The 20,049-nt window shown below is 33.6% G+C and overlaps 1 protein-coding gene and 1 long non-coding RNA gene across 4 annotated transcripts in view; one reads left to right on the top strand and one right to left on the bottom strand.

The window, feature by feature from the left end:
* Nucleotides 1-15,290, bottom strand: part of svp (COUP transcription factor 2) — a 198,324-nt gene extending 183,034 nt beyond the window's left edge. The window contains exon 1 of one of the 3 annotated variants that reach the window (XM_072545924.1): nucleotides 14,775-15,290. In XM_072545924.1, the coding sequence (XP_072402025.1) occupies nucleotides 14,775-15,066 (292 nt within the window). In that variant the 5' untranslated portion in view covers nucleotides 15,067-15,290. The remainder of the gene's footprint in view (nucleotides 1-14,774) is intronic. The other 2 variants (XM_072545925.1, XM_072545926.1) reach the window with 2 other exon arrangements.
* LOC140451943 (uncharacterized) overlaps nucleotides 1-20,049 on the top strand; it is a 261,924-nt gene that overhangs the window by 214,668 nt on the left and 27,207 nt on the right. The gene's annotated exons all lie outside the window — the stretch shown is intronic.

The raw sequence follows: 20,049 nt of genomic DNA, 5'->3' as shown, positions 1-20,049 counted from the left end.
ACTCGAAAAAGTTAGCGGTTTTGCTAGAAGAAGAACAGATGTTTTTACTACACATAAATCCACGACATATGGATAATCACAGGGAGCCAAATTGGGGAAATAAGGGAAATGTATGCAAGTGATTTTTAGAGAAATATTTTCTTCTTTACCATAATGTTTGTAGATGTTCTTGATGGTTATGCCATTCACTTCTGTAGAGGATATGGACACATTTTGTATACTGTTATGCACATAAGTTGCAGTGCCCTAAAAATTACTGTAGCTAGCTCCAATCTTGCTATATCCCCGATTTTTCCCCTCCTAAGAAGGTTGGTTTTTGATAGTGCATGTTATTTTCGATTAGTAGTTTTGAAAGAAATTAAGGTTTGATCTACTAATTCCCCCTATGCTTATTTTTCATATGCAGAGGATTGGTCCGATACGCATCGTCAAATGGTGTTGATAAACACCTTTGTAGTTATTCATACTCGTATATGGAGATTCCTTTTCTTACTTTTCTTTATCGTAGTGATTGCCAGGAGAGCTCAGCGGCTAGTTTGGCATCCGTATGGGCCCTTCTGGATAAATCCAAAATCATCGACACTATGTTAGTTAATGTTAAGTTTATTTAACATTTTAAATGTAAATTTAAAGGTCGACCTTACCATCAAAGGATAGAGTAACAATAATAGGAGTGTATAATGATTCTCTGCAAAAAGATTAGTTTGTCGAACTCCTCAATAAAATCCTTCTAAAAGTTGGAAATCAATGTTAAAAAATATTGTTTAGAGACTTTAATACAAGAACAGATAGGAGTAAGAATAGTTTGATAACAGATTCAACGAGAATATATTAATGTGAAAGCAGAAATGATAGAAAAAGCACTAAAATCCATGAAAAACAATAAGGAACCAGGATCTGAATTTATAGCGACACAACCACTAAAGAATGAAACACCCAAATTGATGTCCTATCTGAAAGAATTATTTACGAGATATATAAATAAGGGAGAAATCCCAAGGAGTTGGAAAGAAGCATAGATTACGCCCATTCGCAAACAAGGCCCAACAAACTGCTTCAGAAACTACAGATGCATCTCAGTGATCAGTAACTTTAGTCAACTATACAGAAAATTTTTACAAAATTTATCGAAGAAGAGTATGAACGGTATAAAATAGAACAACAAGCAGGATTCCATGCTGAAAGATCATGGTTCGATTATATTTTTACCATAACTCAACTTACTAAAAAAAAAGTACCAAGGAACCAAGAGATCCATCGATTATTTGTTGACCTAACAAAATCATACGATACAGTACCAGTAAAAAAACTATGCTGGAAAATTCCCCAATAAATAGTACGATTACTGCAGCAGTAAAACAACTGTACAAAAAAGCCACATCAAAAATTAAAGCAGGGAAGAATTCCTTGTAACTAAAGGATTGCGATAGGTATGTAGCCTTTCTGTTTTTTTTAAACATATCTAAACGAAGCCCTGAGAAGGTGGAGAAGATACTGCTCTGAAATGAGCATACAATGGGGAGAATACTTTGTACAGCTTTCATTTCGCTGATGATCAAGTGGTTATAGTCCAGGATAAAAATATAACCTAGAATTTATGGCGAAAAGCTTATTTAAAGAATATGAAGAATGGGGTATATATTATGTAAATCAGTCAAAAATACAGTATCTGTGCATTGAGAACCCACCAGATAACCAGATCTTAGATGAGAACACTGTAATTAATTCTTGTGGGGAATCAATTAACCATAGTGGTCTGAAGAAAATAGAACAAAGGATAATAAGAGTGAAAAAGGTTATAGGGTGTCTAAATTGAATACTGTGGTCCAAAGATATATGTCGAGAGATAAAACAGTCAATCTTTAAAAGTATCGTACTCTACGAATGCGAAGCATAGCAGCTAAACAAATCCCTAGACGCCGCTTAATGTCCTTAGAAATGGACTTCTGGTGAAGATCTGCCAGAAAATCGGGACTAAAAAATATGCCCAACGACCAAATACAACAAAACATAAAAGTCTCAAGAACTATTATTGAAGATATTGAACGCTGACAACTTATTTGGTGTGGCCTTGTCCAAAAAGTGGATGATAGACGACTTTCTAAGCAAATAATGAAATGGACAAAAGGGGAAAAGAAGAAGACCAAAACAGACATGGTTAGGAGGTTTAAGGAGTAATGTCAGAGAGGAATCTTTAGGCTGGAGATTGGAATGAAAGGCGAAAATGGAAACTAGGAACCGTAAGAGGCTGTGAAAACCGGATGAAAAAAAATGAAAATTAAAGGTTTTTATACCGTTTTGGAGGTGTGTGTGCCGCGTTTGGTGTCTTCTTTTTTTTGGAATTATAATGGACCCAGATTTTAAAAAAAGTTGTGAAATGACTAAAAAACTCTTAAGATTATGGCAAAAACGTGTCAAAAGATTCGAACTCGCTGAGTATTGTTTAATTCCCAATTCTTCAGATGAAATTTTGTGCACATTACCAATTAAAATATCCACTATGTCTAATATCTATAGTAATATTGAGATCTACTGCGTAGTCCATCATTTAACCATGAAATAAAACGATGTAAAAAACGATGGAGGGAATTGCAATAGTTTAAATCTAGCTGGTTTTATTATAAATGAATTAACACTGTTGCTACTCTCAGTTCAATTCATTTTTCCATTGTTTACATATTCATACATCATTTTGTACTACCATATTTAATAGATGATTCTACAGAATGTTAAAAGAATTTTTTTTTGATATCTACACATAAATTAGTAAATTTTAGAAATTTTATCACAGTTATATTTCATGTTTAACGCATGATTAATTATTAATCTTTCTTTTCTAGTAGTAATTTAACATAATAGAACATCTCTAATACTAATTGGACAGGAGTTTTTTAAAACCCACCATTTTTCACAACAAGTAATATGCCTATTATGTATTGTCACTCCAATCCACCATGTTTCGTCAACAATAGCTTTCTTCCTTTCATAAAAAAAATATTAATATGATGATTTTGACAGTTATTCATTTTTAAGTAGGTAAGATACTATTCGAAATGTGGGTTTCTGGAAATTTCTCATATTTAAATCATCTTTTTACACTTGGGACAAGATTAGAAGAGCACAAGAAAAGAGATACGAATTATGCGGGTAATATTTGTTTTTGTGTGTAGTTAGCGTGTTTGCATTGAACGCAAATCAGTGCCAATAGCCGTATTTGAGATACGGTTATTGCCAATACCTCAAAGATATTTTTGAGAAAAATTAACTTTTTTATCCAACGTTAAAATTCAAATTTAGTAGTTTTCTTTTCAGAAGCGGTCTTTTATAGCCGGGTCATACTGCAGCCAATTTCCTTAGGGCTCCCGAGAGCTCCCATAGCCGCTTGACTATCTGTGTATATTATGATCTGATTAAGTTCAACAGCTCCCATAATAAGTTCTCTTGCAAAATACATTCTCCTAGTGGAGTAGTAATGTTTATATTTCCATCACTACTGTAGAATTCCTACACATGACTCTTCTGCAGTTTTAGACCCGCCTATGTAGCATGTTTAATCCTGCAGCCTGGATTGTGTGCTTCCTTCATCTCTTTCGTGGGCAGATGTCCACCTGGAAAGGTACGTTGAACCTGTATCTGGGTACCACATGGTCAGGAGTCATCATCCGTACGGGATCTTAAATTACATGTATGACATTACTGTATCGTCATCTAACCATTAGGCTACTTAAATTTTCGCGCAGTCTATAGTATCTCATTATCTTCTCCTCCTTATAACGATGTGCAGAAGAAGGAGCTCCGGTTGTTGAGTTCCCATAATTGCTGTTAGTATGCTCCTTAGGACCCTGTAATTCCTAGGCAAACGAGTCTTTGCATCTTGCTTAATTTAATGATGCTCAAAAAACTGATTTTGTCTGTGTAACACACTTCATATATAGTGATATCACCTCCACACATCTCAAAATTATCTGCAATCATTCAGACTTACTTCGGTAGACGATGGTCTGTAGCTCTTTGTTCTTCTTCTTAGGGGTGCCTGTCCGTTCCGGACGTTGGCGATCATTCTGGCTATGATGACTTTGTTGATTGCTATACGGAATAGCTGTGTTGTGGTGTTTCTATACCATGCTCTCAGGTTAGCAAGCCAGGATATTCTTCTTCGTCCTGGGGCTCTTTTTCCTTCAATTTCACCTTGCAAAATGCATTGGAGTAGCTCGTATCTGCCTTGATTTCTCATTATACGTCCTAAGTACTACAGCTTACGGCTCTTCACGATGTTGACCAAATCCGCGGTTGTGTTCATCCTCCGCAGTACTTCTTCATTGGTGACTTTGTCTGTCCATGGTATCTTCAGGATCCTTCTGTATAACCATAGCTCAAAAGTCTGAAGTTTTGATAGAGTTTCCGCTTTTAATGTCCACGTTTCTACTCCGTACAGAAGCATTGAGTACACGTAACATTTAAGGAGTCTCATTTTTGTTTCTAGGGTGAGGTCATGACTCTTGAACACAGAGCTCATAGTCAAGAATTCTTCGTTCTTTGTACATATCCCAAATAAGCTTTTTTTGCTGTATTTCTTCTATGATGGTGGACTTTCTGTCCATGATTTGTCTTATTCTTTCATTTGTTAGATACAAGATTCTGGATACACCTGCTAGTCTGCGCTAAAACTCCATTTCCAGAACAAGGAGTTTTTGTTCCGTTCTGTTAGTGACTTGTCAGGTTTCGCATCCATAAAGTACAATGTTTTTAAAAATAATAGTATTCAGCTGTATCTTTTCCTATTTAGAGATAGTTTTTGACCAGAATAGTAACTTGAGTGTGCCTATTATTTTTTTCACTTTTATTTCTTTGATTTCAACTCCTCCTATGCACATGGATTTCGTTTTTGTTGAGTCCCCATGTCTGGTCCTGTACGATGACTACTTGATCTTCTGCGAAATGAAGCGTATATAGGGTTGTTTCGTCGTGGTATACCCATTCCAGAACATGATCTCCTCCATTTCTTCAGTGAATCACTCAGGTCGATTTTGAAAAGTGTTTTCGGAGAACTGGTTGTTAATCTGTATTTTTGATCGAAGATTGTTGTAGAATCGTTATTGCTTTCACAAATTAATAGATTCCTTTCCAGTACTTGCCACTGTCTTCATAGGGGTATTGTATCATAAGCTTTCGTCAAGTCCACAAATAATAGATGAGTTGGTCTATCCCTAACCATCTTTTTTCATTTAGTTTTGTTAAAGTGTGGATGTGGTCGATGCAAGATCGTCTAACTCGAAATCCTGCTTGCTCTTTTAGCTCAAATGGTTCATATTTGTTTTCGACAAGGGTTTTCATAACTTTTCCTTACAATATACTGACAGGCTGGTAACTGAGATGCAGCGGTTGTTTTTGCAGTCTGCCTTATTGGTTTTTTTAAGATCGGTGTAATCCATCCTTTTTTCCAGCTGTCAGGTATATTATCTCTGTTTAGGTATTTACTTAAAAGTTCTGTCGGAATATTAACAAGCGTTGGTGTTGCATTTTTCAAAAGTTCAGTACGAACTCCTTCTGGTCCATAGGCTCTTTTATTTTTCACGGTTTTTATAAGTTTGACAGTTAGGTCGTCTTAAATGATTATTTCCAGTCCATGGATTTGGTATCTTCTGGGTGTTTGTTGGAGATATTCAAGTCTGGACTTTTGTAGTTCTTTTGCGTAGTGACTTTTTAAACACATTGATGTTAAAGGTTTGTATGTTTGTTGTATTTATGCCTTTCCTCCTTAGATGTCGTATAAATATCCAAGCCTCCGAAGACTTGCTTCCACTTCTTTGCATTTTCTTAAGTATTCTACTTTTATTAGGTCATTAAAAAATTGTGGAATTTAATCCTATTCTTCTACAAAGCACGCTTGAGATATTTCCAACTTATCAAAAAATGTTCATTGAACTTTAGTTCTGGTAAAGACATAAGCCACTCAAAAATTTCGATTTCGAACTCCCGAAGATAGCTTGAAACATACACTGCAGTGTTCGGTCGATTATATGCATCCATTAGAAGGAAAATTAAGTTTGGAAATAAGGTCATTAGGATCTATTTCAGTAATGTGTTTTACTATGTGAGTTTCTTTGGGATGGAAGTCACAATGCTAGTCATAAGAACTATCTTATGGCTTCTCAGTGATTAGAGCAGCTAAAGTACTCCCGCTGGAAGTTTAATATACGTATCTAGAGCTTTATATTAGACTTATTCATCTTCTGTCTTATATGGTCCAAGGTAAGTCCTCTGTAATTCCTTAGGGCGCAGTAGTTTAATGATATGCATATTGGTTTCATCCTCTACCTCAGAGAATCATCATTCTACCACATCAATATTTTCAGTTGCCTTCTCAGTCGACACTGGCATGTAAATATCTTTGTTAAAATAGGTAGTATTTTTTTAACTAAAGTAATCTCTAAATCTTCTATGATTACAGTCCCTCGAGGTTTTTGATTGCTTCATTCCTTGTTAGTCTACCCATTATTTGTATACTTTGCCATCTACTTTCTTTTATCTGTCAGCATTTCTCCAATTCGTCTCTCCACTCCAGTATCTTCCGGAATTCCTAGGAGGGTAACTAAATTTTCCATATCTAATTAAAACTAGCATTTCTATGTCACTTTGGATCTGATCATCTGGTAATTCACTGCTTTTATTTCTGCTTTATTATCAGACATAACAAAATATTATCCCCGCTTTTTTTGTCCAAATTTAGCTCTTCCAATAACGTGAGTTTCAGTTTCAAGATGTTTGGCATTTGGCCCTAGACTTTCTGAGTATTTAATTCTAAGACCTAACACATCTATCCCAGTTCTTCTTTATGCTGTTTTAAAGCCTTCTGTGTAAGTACCACTTGATGGCATTCTTGTTTAGCTCAGAAATTCTGTATCTCTTCCGGTTTTGTTCCTTAACTTTGTAATAAATTCATGCACCAAGTTATACATCATAAGGCTCTCTTCCAAAAATGTTACATTAAGCGCATATTTTTCTACCTGGCACTACCTACTTTCAAGCATCGGCATTCGAGTAAGGGTGTGAGCAAATAAAACTGGACGAATTACTCGACGGCTTGTGGCAAGTTAGAGATCTTTGGCATGAAAGTATGATACTATTTCAACTGCAGTGAGTTTTCTTCATATGGCTTTGCTGCTAACAGTCACTTGACGGAAGTGATTTAAAGCCTAGTTCTGCCTGATAGGTTATACCTCCAGCTGTCGAGCCTCTTTTGAATCGAGACCTTATTGCAATAGGTACTCAAATCTTTTTTGACATTAGACCTGATTCGTTAGACTTTTTCGCTCTGCTTCAGGATGCTGAGCTTCATTCTGGCTAACTACATCTATCTATTTTAAATAGTTCCTCTTCACCTATGGAAGTATGACATTTCACGGTCTGTCCCACAGTATACGGATGAAGACCTCGATGTCCCACGAAAAGTTAGAGAGTGGATAGTCACTCCCGGCTGAGTCCTATATACCAGAAAAAACTAATGCAACCTGGATGTGACCTGATATCCGGAGTTCAGCCTTCCTTAGCTTATACACGATCGTACTCAACTCACAGAATTAGCGACCACGACCGAGCATGAGAAGCCCTTCCACCACAAAGAGGTCTCACTGCTATCTGAAGGGCTGTGTCGCATATACCTCTATTTATATCCAACCTGTTGGTATCATTGAACAATGCGAAAAATTACATATGTATTTGGAAATAAGAAATAAGTTGTAAGACTAACTATTTTAATTAAAATTATATCTCTACAGAGTTGGGCAACGCGGTGATCAGGCACTATCACTTGAATAATTTAAATGTTGTATACTCAATAAAACGATTAGCTTTTGTAAAACGCAATCTTAAATTTTCATTGTAAATAAGTGTTTTGAATTCCATCGACACAATAAATAAATTTCTATAATTTCCGATTACGTTCCTATAATTTTATCCATAAGTGGACTGACTTAATGTGATGAAATTCACCACTTGTTTTATTTAGTTTTAATTGCTCCCTCACTTCTGCGACAAGATAGTAATTTTCAACCAAGAAAATTATTTCCTCGAAGGTGCGGATTATTTCGAATAGGCAACGGGGAAAATTCACTGGTCAAGAAGGAAAAGGACGAAGAGAAAAGGATGCAGCGTGCGCGCTCAATACCAGAGTTGGTATGCGAGAGAGCGCGGTAGCGTGTGAGCACGGTTGAGCCTCTATGTATTTATGTGTGCTCTTGTCTCTGTGTCTGACTATCCCTATATACTTCTGTGGATGTGTTCGTGTGTATACCTGTCGCTATGTGCAAGTATATAGGTGTTTTTAGAGGTTTGTAAGTGTTTTAGCTATTCTTAGGTTTACTTCTTGGTAGTTATTACGGATTTATAAAACTTCATAGATATACAAAGCCATCCAGAATTTGATTGCACATGTATCCTTTTATGTATACTATATTCAACTATTTTCTGTGCGGTTTAAAAGACTATATTTTCTGGTGTTTTTATTAACAGAATTCATAAGTCTTTCTAACTTCTTCCTTTTCTTTTGCTTTATGGATAACAATGTTGTTATCAAATAAAATAAATTACCTGTTATGAAAATTATGAATCACTTGCACATGTAAGTACATGTACATTCTAAATGGGTTACCCACGCTCCTAATAGTTACTTAGGCGACCGGTTTCGAGCGGTTCGAGCGAAATTTCCTCTTATGCAGCTCCCAGGAACTTATAAACTAGCAATTCTTCGTATTGTTGAACATACTTATTCATAATTTTATCCTTTTTTGTCACTCCACTCATCCATCTAAGCAGTCTCATTTCCGCTACATGCATTCGTTGTTCCTGTTGTTTTCTTTTAACTGCTCACCATTTAGTTCCATACAGCATAGCTGATCTTATGGCTGTTTTATAGAATTTTCCTTTCAGCTTGGGAATTTTTCTATCACACAACACAACACCGGCTTTCTTCCCCTTTGTGCATTCTACCCTAATTCTACTGTATGTATGTATCTCCATCTATTTCCCGCTTTTACCATCCAAAGTTATCATTGTATTTGTAGTAATAACATATTTAAATGAACATTACAAATACTTTGTTTTTATTCTATTAAATTTTAAACATTTTGCCTTGAGAATTTATCTCTGTGGAACACAGTAGAACACTATAACTGAAACAGAGTTACTGTTCCAGTTTTTGTTATTTATCCCTTTCAGTGTTTCTATTAATATAACATCATCTTAATTCATACATTAAGCACCAGGGACGGTTACTCTAGTTCTGATCCAATACTAATGAGAATAAGGACTATCAGTCACTCCCACGCCTATCCTAACACTATAATAGTTGTTACTCCCTCATATATGTCTGTATAAGAAATACTGTTAGTGTTGGTCAAAAACTGGAAATGGGAGATCGTACAAAACATTTCAGTAGTGGTTAACATCTTATTTCTGCTTTACACTGTATGTTCTACTAATTCAAATGTTTTTATGAGCAGTTTCTATATGTGGATTATCCAAAATGAGTGGTTTTATAATAATATAAACGATGTCGATATATGTAACAGTGTTTTTCTTAACTAAAGCTTGGTTTTATATTTTTGCATATCTGGATATGATAGATTTGGCATTTTCCTGAATTAATTTTGAACGAAGTTCTATTGGTTTTTAATAGATATCGCTGTAGCGTCTGGTGTACATTGTATTTAAAATAGTTGCTAATATGACAAGAAGATTTTGTTTCATTCTGAGTTTTCCACAAGTTCGCTCTGAGGAGTCCAAAAGGACGAAATATATATAAGCGAGTGGTGGTGTTCTGTATTGAAATTAAATCTTAACTGTCTTTCGTATTCTGGATATTTATTTTAAAGAATAAATCTTTATTCGTTAACCTTGTTTTTTACGGAATCATTACTTCTCCTAAAAATTTGTGTTTGAGTTAAAATATATCAAAAAGGTCGATCTGTTTGTCTATAAGATATCGCAAACGTTTATCTAGTGATATTTTCTAAATTATCTAATTCTTTATTCGTTTTTATTTAATATATGGGGTCCATTAATTCGCCAAACAGTTTCTATGTCACTTTTTGATCAATTAGCGTTTCTATCACTTTCGATCTTCCACAGTCAATGTACGTATGCAGTTCATTTTTGGATGAAATGACATCCCCTATATTTCTCTATCCCTCTCACTTTTGAGATGAATTCATCCACTCGAAACCCTCTCGTCACTTTAATAGGACCCTCGCATATGGTCTTATTTTTTTAATTATATTTACATCTCTTTGAACCATCTCTCATCTTTTTGTCCCATGTTGTTTTGTCTTGTCTATAAGATGTCAGTCTTTATTTTATCATTTAATTTCTTGTCTGTTCAGATTATTCACTAAATTAGTTTTTTATTAATTATTATATTTCTTTCAGTTTGTTTATACTTTCTTTTCTTAGAGCTATCGTTTTTTATCAATTTTCAATTTTTTAAAACGTTATTCGGACTACTATGCTGTAGGGGATTCTAGATTCTTTTAGTCGTTTTTTCGTCAGTATCTTCCATGGTGTCAATATTATTGCATGGGGAAGATTGGCTCCTTTTTAAAACTACAAAAAGGACTTTATAGACGTTTGTTATTTACTATGACACGAATAAAAACTTGACTAGGAATCCGTGACCGAGGTTGCCTCTCCGCTCGTTCCTTTTATATTTTATTTGTAGTCTCAGTAGAGTCACTCATTTCTGAGTCCTCTTCTTGGCCATCTGGTTTTCTCTCTATATACCTTTTGTCCCCATGCGTTGAGACGAAATACACTCAGGACGACCATGCACGCATACCATGCTAAGGCACTCGGAATTGGAAAGAGCAGTGGGCGCAGAAAATTTTGTATTTGTGTACCTCTTGTATATCCTCTTGTCGTATATATCCACGTTCCCTATTAACTATTAGGACCCACGTTATCCTAGATTGTCCTGAGTTCTATTCAGTATTCAGTGGACTGCTTAGCAGAGTGATTTACGGAGTAGGAAAGAGATGGTAATTCCAAATTAAAAATTCCTTAGTATTACCATTATATCGTATATTAGCTTTATCTATGAAGAAAATCAAATTGCTTTGAAAACCTAATCTATCTTTAGATTTGTCGCAAATAAAGGGCCCTTGAATAATTTCGAATAAAGAGTAATAGTTTTCCTTTTAATCGTGTTAAAATTCTACTCTTCAACTGTCTGTACTTTTGAAACCAAATTATTTTAGATAATATATGCAAGGGTGCTAAAGGGAATTTTATTTGAATGGGATTATTACCTGACAGAGGTATCATGATAATGAGGTTGTTATATTATTTGTTGTATTGTATTGTTATGATACCTGTACAAATTAGTCGTAAAAAATTAACATAATAAACTATACACCCATAAACAGGTACGCCTAAGGAATGAGTACTTAATGGTGGTTTATTACTGTCCCTCAATACCAAATAAAATTTATTTTTTTCTTATTACACCTCCCATAATTATTCTTCATTGACAAAAATAAAATCATAGGTAGAGTAAACTGTGAAATATAAATGTTTTGGAAGGATACATTAGCTCATTATTCACAATACAATTACTGCTTGACATTTATATTATCAACAAGGTTTATAACCTCAAATATAAGCACGAGATAAATAAATAATTCATTTAGAATCGAGAGATAGAATCAAAATTTACAAAAAACATGCAGAATGAATGTGATCAAATGATTATATAGGATTATATAGGCTTATATAGGCACATTTATGTGCCACTCGCTGGTACGAAAATAAATTTCAATAATTTTTGTTTTTTGACTCTGTTAATCGATAAGAACTGAAAAGGACACTAATATATAACAGTGTTGTATAAATACTACGAGTTTATATGATGTTTCGAGTCAAGCTTCTAATAGTAGCATATAGGTGTTTGGTAGAACAGGGGTTAATACTAACGCCTGACCTTTACAGCGAAGGGGATGCAATGTTCAGCTTTGTGTTTACTTTGTGTAGATATTCACTTACTAAATTCTGTCTTCGGCTTAGTAAGTGAATGATGCAGGTTTTTAATCCGATTATATGTGAGGATTCATGACCCCTGCTTTCATTTCTACTGTATTTTAGTGCGGTCTTTAAAGACACTCGGGGAGGGTATTCATATTTTAAATGTTATGCATATAAAGGATCGAGGATTTAGAGCAAGCAAATGATAACAAAATTTTGGCAGTTGCGGGGTTGTTTTTTTAATCATTTTACTGTGATTTAATGGATTAATGGTCCATAAAGTCAGGAATATCACATAGTCTTTATATTAACATATTGAAAAGTGGTTCGTAAATGTTGTCTTATTTTTTTAAATACACTGGAGTGCTAAATTAACCGGAAACTCAGATTTTTATGTATTTTTTCGTTTTTAAAAAAAAATTTTTTTGAATTTTATTTTATGTCTTATTAGCGATAACGTTTTTTCTTGTTTGAACCTGTTTAAATGATTATTACGAACAACAAACTTCCTGTTATTAATGTGAAATAGTGTCTTAATTAAACAGCATTTTTAAGTTTATTTTGGTATTTTAAGTGTTTACAAATTAGTCTTTAGTTTTTTTTGTTTTCTCCTTTTCAAAAATTACAATAAAAAAATGATGATACCAAAAAAAGTAGCAGAAGCTGTATACGATATGATGGGCAGAGCATTCGTTACATTGCACATGCTTCAGGAATTTTTCGAAGTATAGTGTTTGATGCAATACCAAGATTTCAGGAAACGTTGAAGATAGCTTTTTAGATTGCAAGCGTTACGTGATCGCACATTATAAGCACGAGTATCTACTTCTTCAACGATTAAATTATGTCCATAAACACAGGTTCCGTTTATACCGTCCGAAGACTCTTAAATGAATATGGATTAAGGTCCAGAATATCTGTCACGAACCTCTGTTAACACAGAATATCGTAAACAACGTTTACACTTCGCTCGCGAACATCATAATTGGGGTGTTGAAGAATGGGGTATGGTGTTCTTCACAGATAAATCAGATTTATCTGTGAAGATTTAACAGATATTCATCAGATGGCCAGCCTAGGATTTGGACAAGAATTTGTGAACGTTATCACCAATGTTGTTTAACTCCCAGAGTTCAATAGGTGGTATAATGCTGTGGGCCTGCATTTCCCTAGAGGCTCATACAGAAATTTTTACAATTCTAGGTAGCAATTTAAACGCTGAAAGCTATACTGAACAATATGGAAGATCATGTAGTGCCATTTCCCCCACGGCTGGAGAAAACTTTCGCCTGATGCAAGATAATGCCCGTCCGGCCATTACTTGGATGAAATTGAAATTCTTTTATTACCACGGCCCCCAAGGAGTCCAGAATTAAATCTAATCGAGCATGCATGGGATATTATGGGACGACGTATTCGACGTAACCATGTTCAGTTTCAAATAATTGATGGTTTGGAGCAAAAAGTATACTTTAGCGAATGAGAGCCGCAATTAGGGGTCGTGGAGATAATACATCCTACTAAATATCGTTTTTCATTAGAAAATATTTAAAATTTAATGTTAATTTTTGTTTCTTTGTAGACTTTCAAATTTTTTATTCTTTTTTCTTAGTTAAATTCTTGATTTGTAATATATATTATTTATTATTAAATATTCAATTAGAAATATCTTAAACTTTTTTAAAAGTGAGTTTTTCGGCGGTTTGGGAAAAATGTTCTGTACCTTTTTGTGTCGATATTTTGAATATATTGAGCTCGTAAAATTAAAGTTAGGTTAAGGGTTCGTTATTTGAATTTTTCATTACAAAATATTTGCAATCAAGGCCAACTAACTATATTTGAAAATGAAGTAAAGAAATATTTCATCTATGCATATAAAATATATATATATATATATATATATATATATATATATATATATATATATATATATATATATGTATATATATATATATATATATATATATATATATATATATATTTATATATATATATGTATACATATATATTTGTGTGTGTGCATAATGATTTATTTAACAGTTATCGCTGGATATCTTTTGCGCATCTACTTAAAATGATTTCTTCGACTAACAATACCAACACCGAACGTGTTAAAATTTAAGAGTCAAAAAATCACAGTAAATACCTCTAAATCAAACAGCTTCTGATATACCTATTCAACCAGATCAATGAATACTAGTATCCCTTCTTTCTCCCTCTGTCTATCTCTCTCTCTTCCTGCCTTTGTCGCTGCCACTCTCTCCACCCTTATATATTTACTTATGTATACTTTCGTTTAAAGATATATATATATATATATATATATATATATATATATATATTGCATAAAAGATATATATATGTGTATATATAAGTAAGTTCAGTATTTTATCCCTATATATACTATTATATATTTAAAAATATAAGTGTAGACTGCACATATTTCTTATATATAGTTAGGTATATAAATGCAAAAGTAGAATATATTTATATATAGGTATATATATATATATATATATATATATATATATATATATATAGGTATGGTATATATTCATATATTTAAGGTATATAAGTAGGTATATAACAGAATTATATAGGTAGTGACAGTACATATCGCTTATATACTTGTGAGTATATAAAGATATAGGACTAGTATATAAGGGCTATATACCTATATAAACGTATATATACTTTATATAATATATATTGCTATATATAAATAGATGAGTGTTTAATCAATGAAATAATTGCAAACGTACCTTCGCATGTGAATTGTCCGTAGTGTTTACCAGAACTTTTGTCCCCACACACAACACACTCAATGTTCTGGTTCTTATCTACACTGTTATTACTATTTTGTGAGTTTTGTGACGGCGTTTGTCGATTGATCAGCGAAGGATCGGATGTTTCAAGATTAATAGGATTAATGTTGGTGGGTAAAGGAGTTAAAGTACTAGTTTGAGGTAAAGGATTCAAACCGTTGGGCAAAGAGTTCAGGCTCACTGGGTTACCTAAGGATGTTTCTCGCCAGGAGCTGGCTACAAGAGCCATGACTTTTAGGCGATGCACCGCAAAGTTGTAACTTCACTTACACTGCACTTTTACACGAACCATATGTAACTCGAGACCCTGTTGAAGATACTGTTAAACTGCTATACTCAACCTGTAAAGAGTTTGAGTATTTTAGAGCACGTATTTTCGCATTGGAGGTGATAGGTCAAACCCACGAAATACTCTAGCCTCTACTAGTGACCTTTCAGTCTTTGGCCCGACACTGACGTGGCCTGGGCGGTTCGGGGAGGGTCTTAGTTAAAGCGAGGGTCACGATAGGCCAAGAGGCGTGGCGGAGCGTGCCTGGAGGGGAAGTCAACGGCTGGTGCAATCAGAGATTCTGTATGTGGCTGGCGCTTGAGTCAAGGAATAGCTAAATTAAGGAACATCATGTTCATTTACCACTATCACAGGAACTATTTGGATATATATCTGCCTATACATAGGTGTTACTGTTTCAGGATTATTGTTATGCGTGACAAATTCGTTGTTTGGATGTGTTACCCTTTATTCCATTTATGCATGGATTGTTCTGTAAATATTTGGTAAGGGTTTTTATATAATATACTAAATAGGATATACAGTGTGTGCAAAAAATATTTTGTCGCTTTTTTGTTATTGAAAATAATTTTATGGTGGAAATTTAAATTTAAAATTTTATTTCAATTTATTCTAACTATTTTTTTAAACACCTGTTGCCATTTTCACAATTCCATCAGTTACTGTCACTAACCAACTTATTTACTTAGTTACCTTCATTTCTTAGATATTTCTTACTCTATAATATTGTTTTCTTTAATATTTTCTCTTTACATAGGTTAATATACATTTTTCTAGCTATGTTCTCTGACTTAATACCTACCTCATTTCTTTCTGTCCATTTTTGTTACTCGACGGTATTCCATCTCTGTTGTTTCTTTTATTTATTATCCAATTTTCAAAACTATGTCATAAAACTAAACATTAATGTTTGAAATCTGTGCTTTTGTTTTTATTTTTAGATGTCTATTCACTATTCTACCAAAGACATTTTGTTGTATCGGAAGTTTCCTATGGTTCTTGATTCCGTTTTAATGAACTTTCGTTGTTTTTGTACATATTTTTGGAGACATTTATAAATTATTTCTATATTCGCAATTTGTGCATTGTTTTACAGAGTTGTGATGTCAGATTAAGTCGTGTCCACAAATATCACAGCTATAACCTTGTTATTTATTTTTCTTCCATTCTATGAGTTGTTCTAGTGTGTAAGTGTGGTCTGTGGTGTGTTATGATCTACTATCTGTCTTAGAGCCTGCTTGGTCTTCACTGATTTTCGCTTTGTCTCTTGTTCTATTTTTACTTTCAGTATCTTTCCGTATAGGTAGTCTCCCAATTGATGATATTACGATTATTCCTCGATGATTTTCTCATAGTTTTCTGTCTTCTTTCTCATATTTCTCATTTATTAGCCCGTATATTAGAGGAATATATGAAAATTATTTTGACCTTATACAGGTTGTCTCAAAATATGTATTGTATCAAAGTTGTGGTTTTTAGAAAAACACCTATATTTTCTCTGTAATTATATAATTCTTAATACCTACTTGTACTTTTTAAGCCAAATTTTTTATTCATACTACTCATAGATTATAGTTTGTGTTAAAATTTTCATATACATAAAGTAACAGCTTGTACAAGTCTAGTGGATAAGGACCATATATTTTTGGAGTAATTTTGTAGTCTTGGAAAAGTATTCTTTGATTTAGTGCGTCATAGTCTTGCAAAATATGATTAAAAACCAGTCAGAAAAGTATTTTTCAGTCTTTGCCATAGTCTGCAGCTTAACTCTCCATGAAATAATCCCACTGAAAGCAGGTATACCCTTACTGCCGCAGGTCCAAGCAGCCTGTTATGATCCTAAGCTGATTTCAGCTTGTTTTCCTCAGTGCGTTAGCCCTATTAGCACATGTTCGTCTAATATATACTTTGTCATACACCGGAGGCAAATTTGTAGTGGGAGTTATGTTGTATTCGGATCCAGGCTCTTTCCGGTAGCAGGCAATGCTTTCTGGTCTGGCTCTGGATCGAAGTAGTTTCTACCTAATCCTCTTTTGAGACGTATATCAACTTTTTAGTTGCCGTGTATTTTCCGATGACTAAACACCCATGTAAGTGTGGTACTGTTATGCTCTACCTATCGAGTGTGTCTATGGAGTTCTTATCGGTATTACCACGAGCTTAAAGACTACTTTACGACCCCTGAGAGATCCGTAGCCGCTTGACTATATGTGCATATATTGCTTATGTTCAAAAGTCTTCTCTTTTACAATGGAAGATTGCATATCTAACGATACAGACGACGTTTATGCTCCTAGTGCAATAGAAAATAAATTTTGATCACTTTTAGACTGGTCTGCATATATATATATATATATATATATATATATATATATATATATATATATATATATATATATATATATATGTATATATATTGGCCCACTTTAAGGCCTCTTCCGCTCATTGCCTTAGTCATTCCTTCTCTCCAGACCTTTTGAGGTCTTTCCTGTCTTCTGCGACCGTTTTATACCGAACCCCCTCTATAAACTTTTTCGGAAGCTTTGTATTTTCATCCTCTGGGCATGTCCGTACCAAATCAGTAGCCACATCTGTCTTTATTAACGCTTTAACTCCCATTTCTCGTCTTATCTCATTGTTACGAAGTCTCTATCTGCGGGATACTCCAACTGTCCTAAAGACATCCATTTCTAGTGACCACAGCATTCTTTTGATATTCTTCGTTATTCTCCAAGTTTCTGCTCCGTATAACAGACTACTTTTAATCGTTCTCTTCAATTCTTACAATTCTTTAATTGTATCCAAATAGGTATTTTAATTGTTGCAGAGTTATATATGTTATATTTCCTACTTTTTCCTAGTTCTTGACTCCAAAGTATACTGTTCAAACAGCCTCTCGTTCTTCTAGCTTGCTCTTAATGTTCTTTTTATTTCTTGATCATCTTGCCCTGTCGAGTCGAAAATCACTCCAAGGTACGTGTATTGCTCACAGGGCCACACGGCCGGTCTGTGTGCTGAGACCAGACCAGTTGTAACTCTGGAGCCTTGATTGTGTGTTAACTTTGCCCTACTTTTCTCGTGTGCGGATGTTCACCTGGAAAGATACTTTAGACCTATATTTTAATAACATATGGTCAGAAGTCATTATATGGGTACTAACATCTTGTAATATTGCAACTAATACTGAAGCGATTTGAGTTCTACACCTGTTTTTGCATTCCATATAAATTAAACAAGTTATCACCACTTAAAACTTACTACACCAACTTACTTTTACCTTACTACAACTTTTAGTACTTGCTGAGAATATTTGGACATCCTGTATATGACAAAATACTTTTAAAATGTACCCCTAATAGAACCTATACGCCTCAAAGTTAAAACTATTTAAAAATCGAATAGAATTTTTTATAATGTTCCCGGTGCAAAAATGTCAATAATACTGTATACAGGCTGTTCCATTAAGAATGAGACATAATAACTGAAGCTTCAAAATAAGATGTTTCAAGAAAATGTGAAAAGCACCGGTTAGAAACTAAATGTGCTAAACTAAATATTAATTTTACTTTACTGGTGGCGTAGATTATAGATAAGCAATTCCTTTTTTCCTTCTAAATATTACGCCACTGTCGGTACAATAATTCTTTACATGAAATTTCATACACTATGTCAAGGAATGTATATTGGTCAAACAAGTCAGCACCTACAATCTAGATTAAATTTACATAAATATGATAAAAAAATACGACAGCCCTTACCAAACATGAAAAACCAAAAGTTCAACACTTTCAATTTTGAGCAAACAAAAATTTTAAAAGTAGAACAAAATACAAAAATTAGAATATATGAATCAATACATATCAAACAGTGTCCAAACGCTACAAATGACAAAAAGCACATGAATTTAATAAATAAAATTTATTTTACATTTTGTAACCGACCCTTTACTAAATACCACAAAAACATTTATTAAAACATTACTTTACAATAAATCACTTATTTACATAAAGAAATTTATTGAAATGTTGATTCCCAAGAAAGTTTTATCAAACATTTTAAACTTGGTTCAAGAAAATTGAACTAGGTAGTTAAATTTTCATTATATATATATATATATATATATATATATATATATATATATATATATATATATATATATGTATATATAAAATATATTTAACAGATGAATTGCAGAGGTTTGATCGGTCAATTATTGGCAAATTAAAGATGTCAACTACTTCATTAGTTTACTAGAATAGGTCTCGCTTTTTATTATTTTTTAAAAGCATACTTAGTTCTCTACAAAAAGCTATATACTTATATATTTATATATAAAGTAAAAAGTAATTTTTGAATTTTTTCCCTGTATTGTATCTCGGTTAGAGTATGAATGTACGCCCATGAGACACAGTCCAGTCATCCTTTTCTTTACCATAGTGTTCCTCAGCAAGGTCTTGACTCTTGGAAGTATACTGAAGGACCGTTAGTTATATGGTCGCTATAGCAGCCCTTTCACTCGCACCGAAATACGTGTAACACAGTCGGAACTGCTTTTGTGACCTTGCATTGCATCCCAATGCTTTATTTTATACTTGGGTTACCCAAGTCGCGTTTGGTTACCATAAGAGCTGTGAAAGAGCAATCGCAGGGATGAGTGTGGTTGTTTCGTGTAATATATTATATTTACGGCTGTGTTACGGCGGTCCGGTCGGTTGTATTTAACTAAAAAACCTGTCCATTCATTGACAGAAAATTATGACAGTATAACCCTATTACATTATTATATTTATGTTTTTAGGTTAACGAATATTGTAGGTAGTGGATAAATTGATACAAATAATGATATTATAAAAAACTGATTTTATTCGTATAGTATGTATATAATATGGTGTATGCACAAAGATATTACAATTTTCATATTAC

This window comes from Diabrotica undecimpunctata, chromosome 10 (assembly GCF_040954645.1).
Source record: "Diabrotica undecimpunctata isolate CICGRU chromosome 10, icDiaUnde3, whole genome shotgun sequence".
In the NCBI taxonomy this organism is placed as follows: Eukaryota; Metazoa; Arthropoda; class Insecta; order Coleoptera; family Chrysomelidae; genus Diabrotica; species Diabrotica undecimpunctata.
This window is presented reverse-complemented; position numbering and strand designations above follow the sequence as displayed.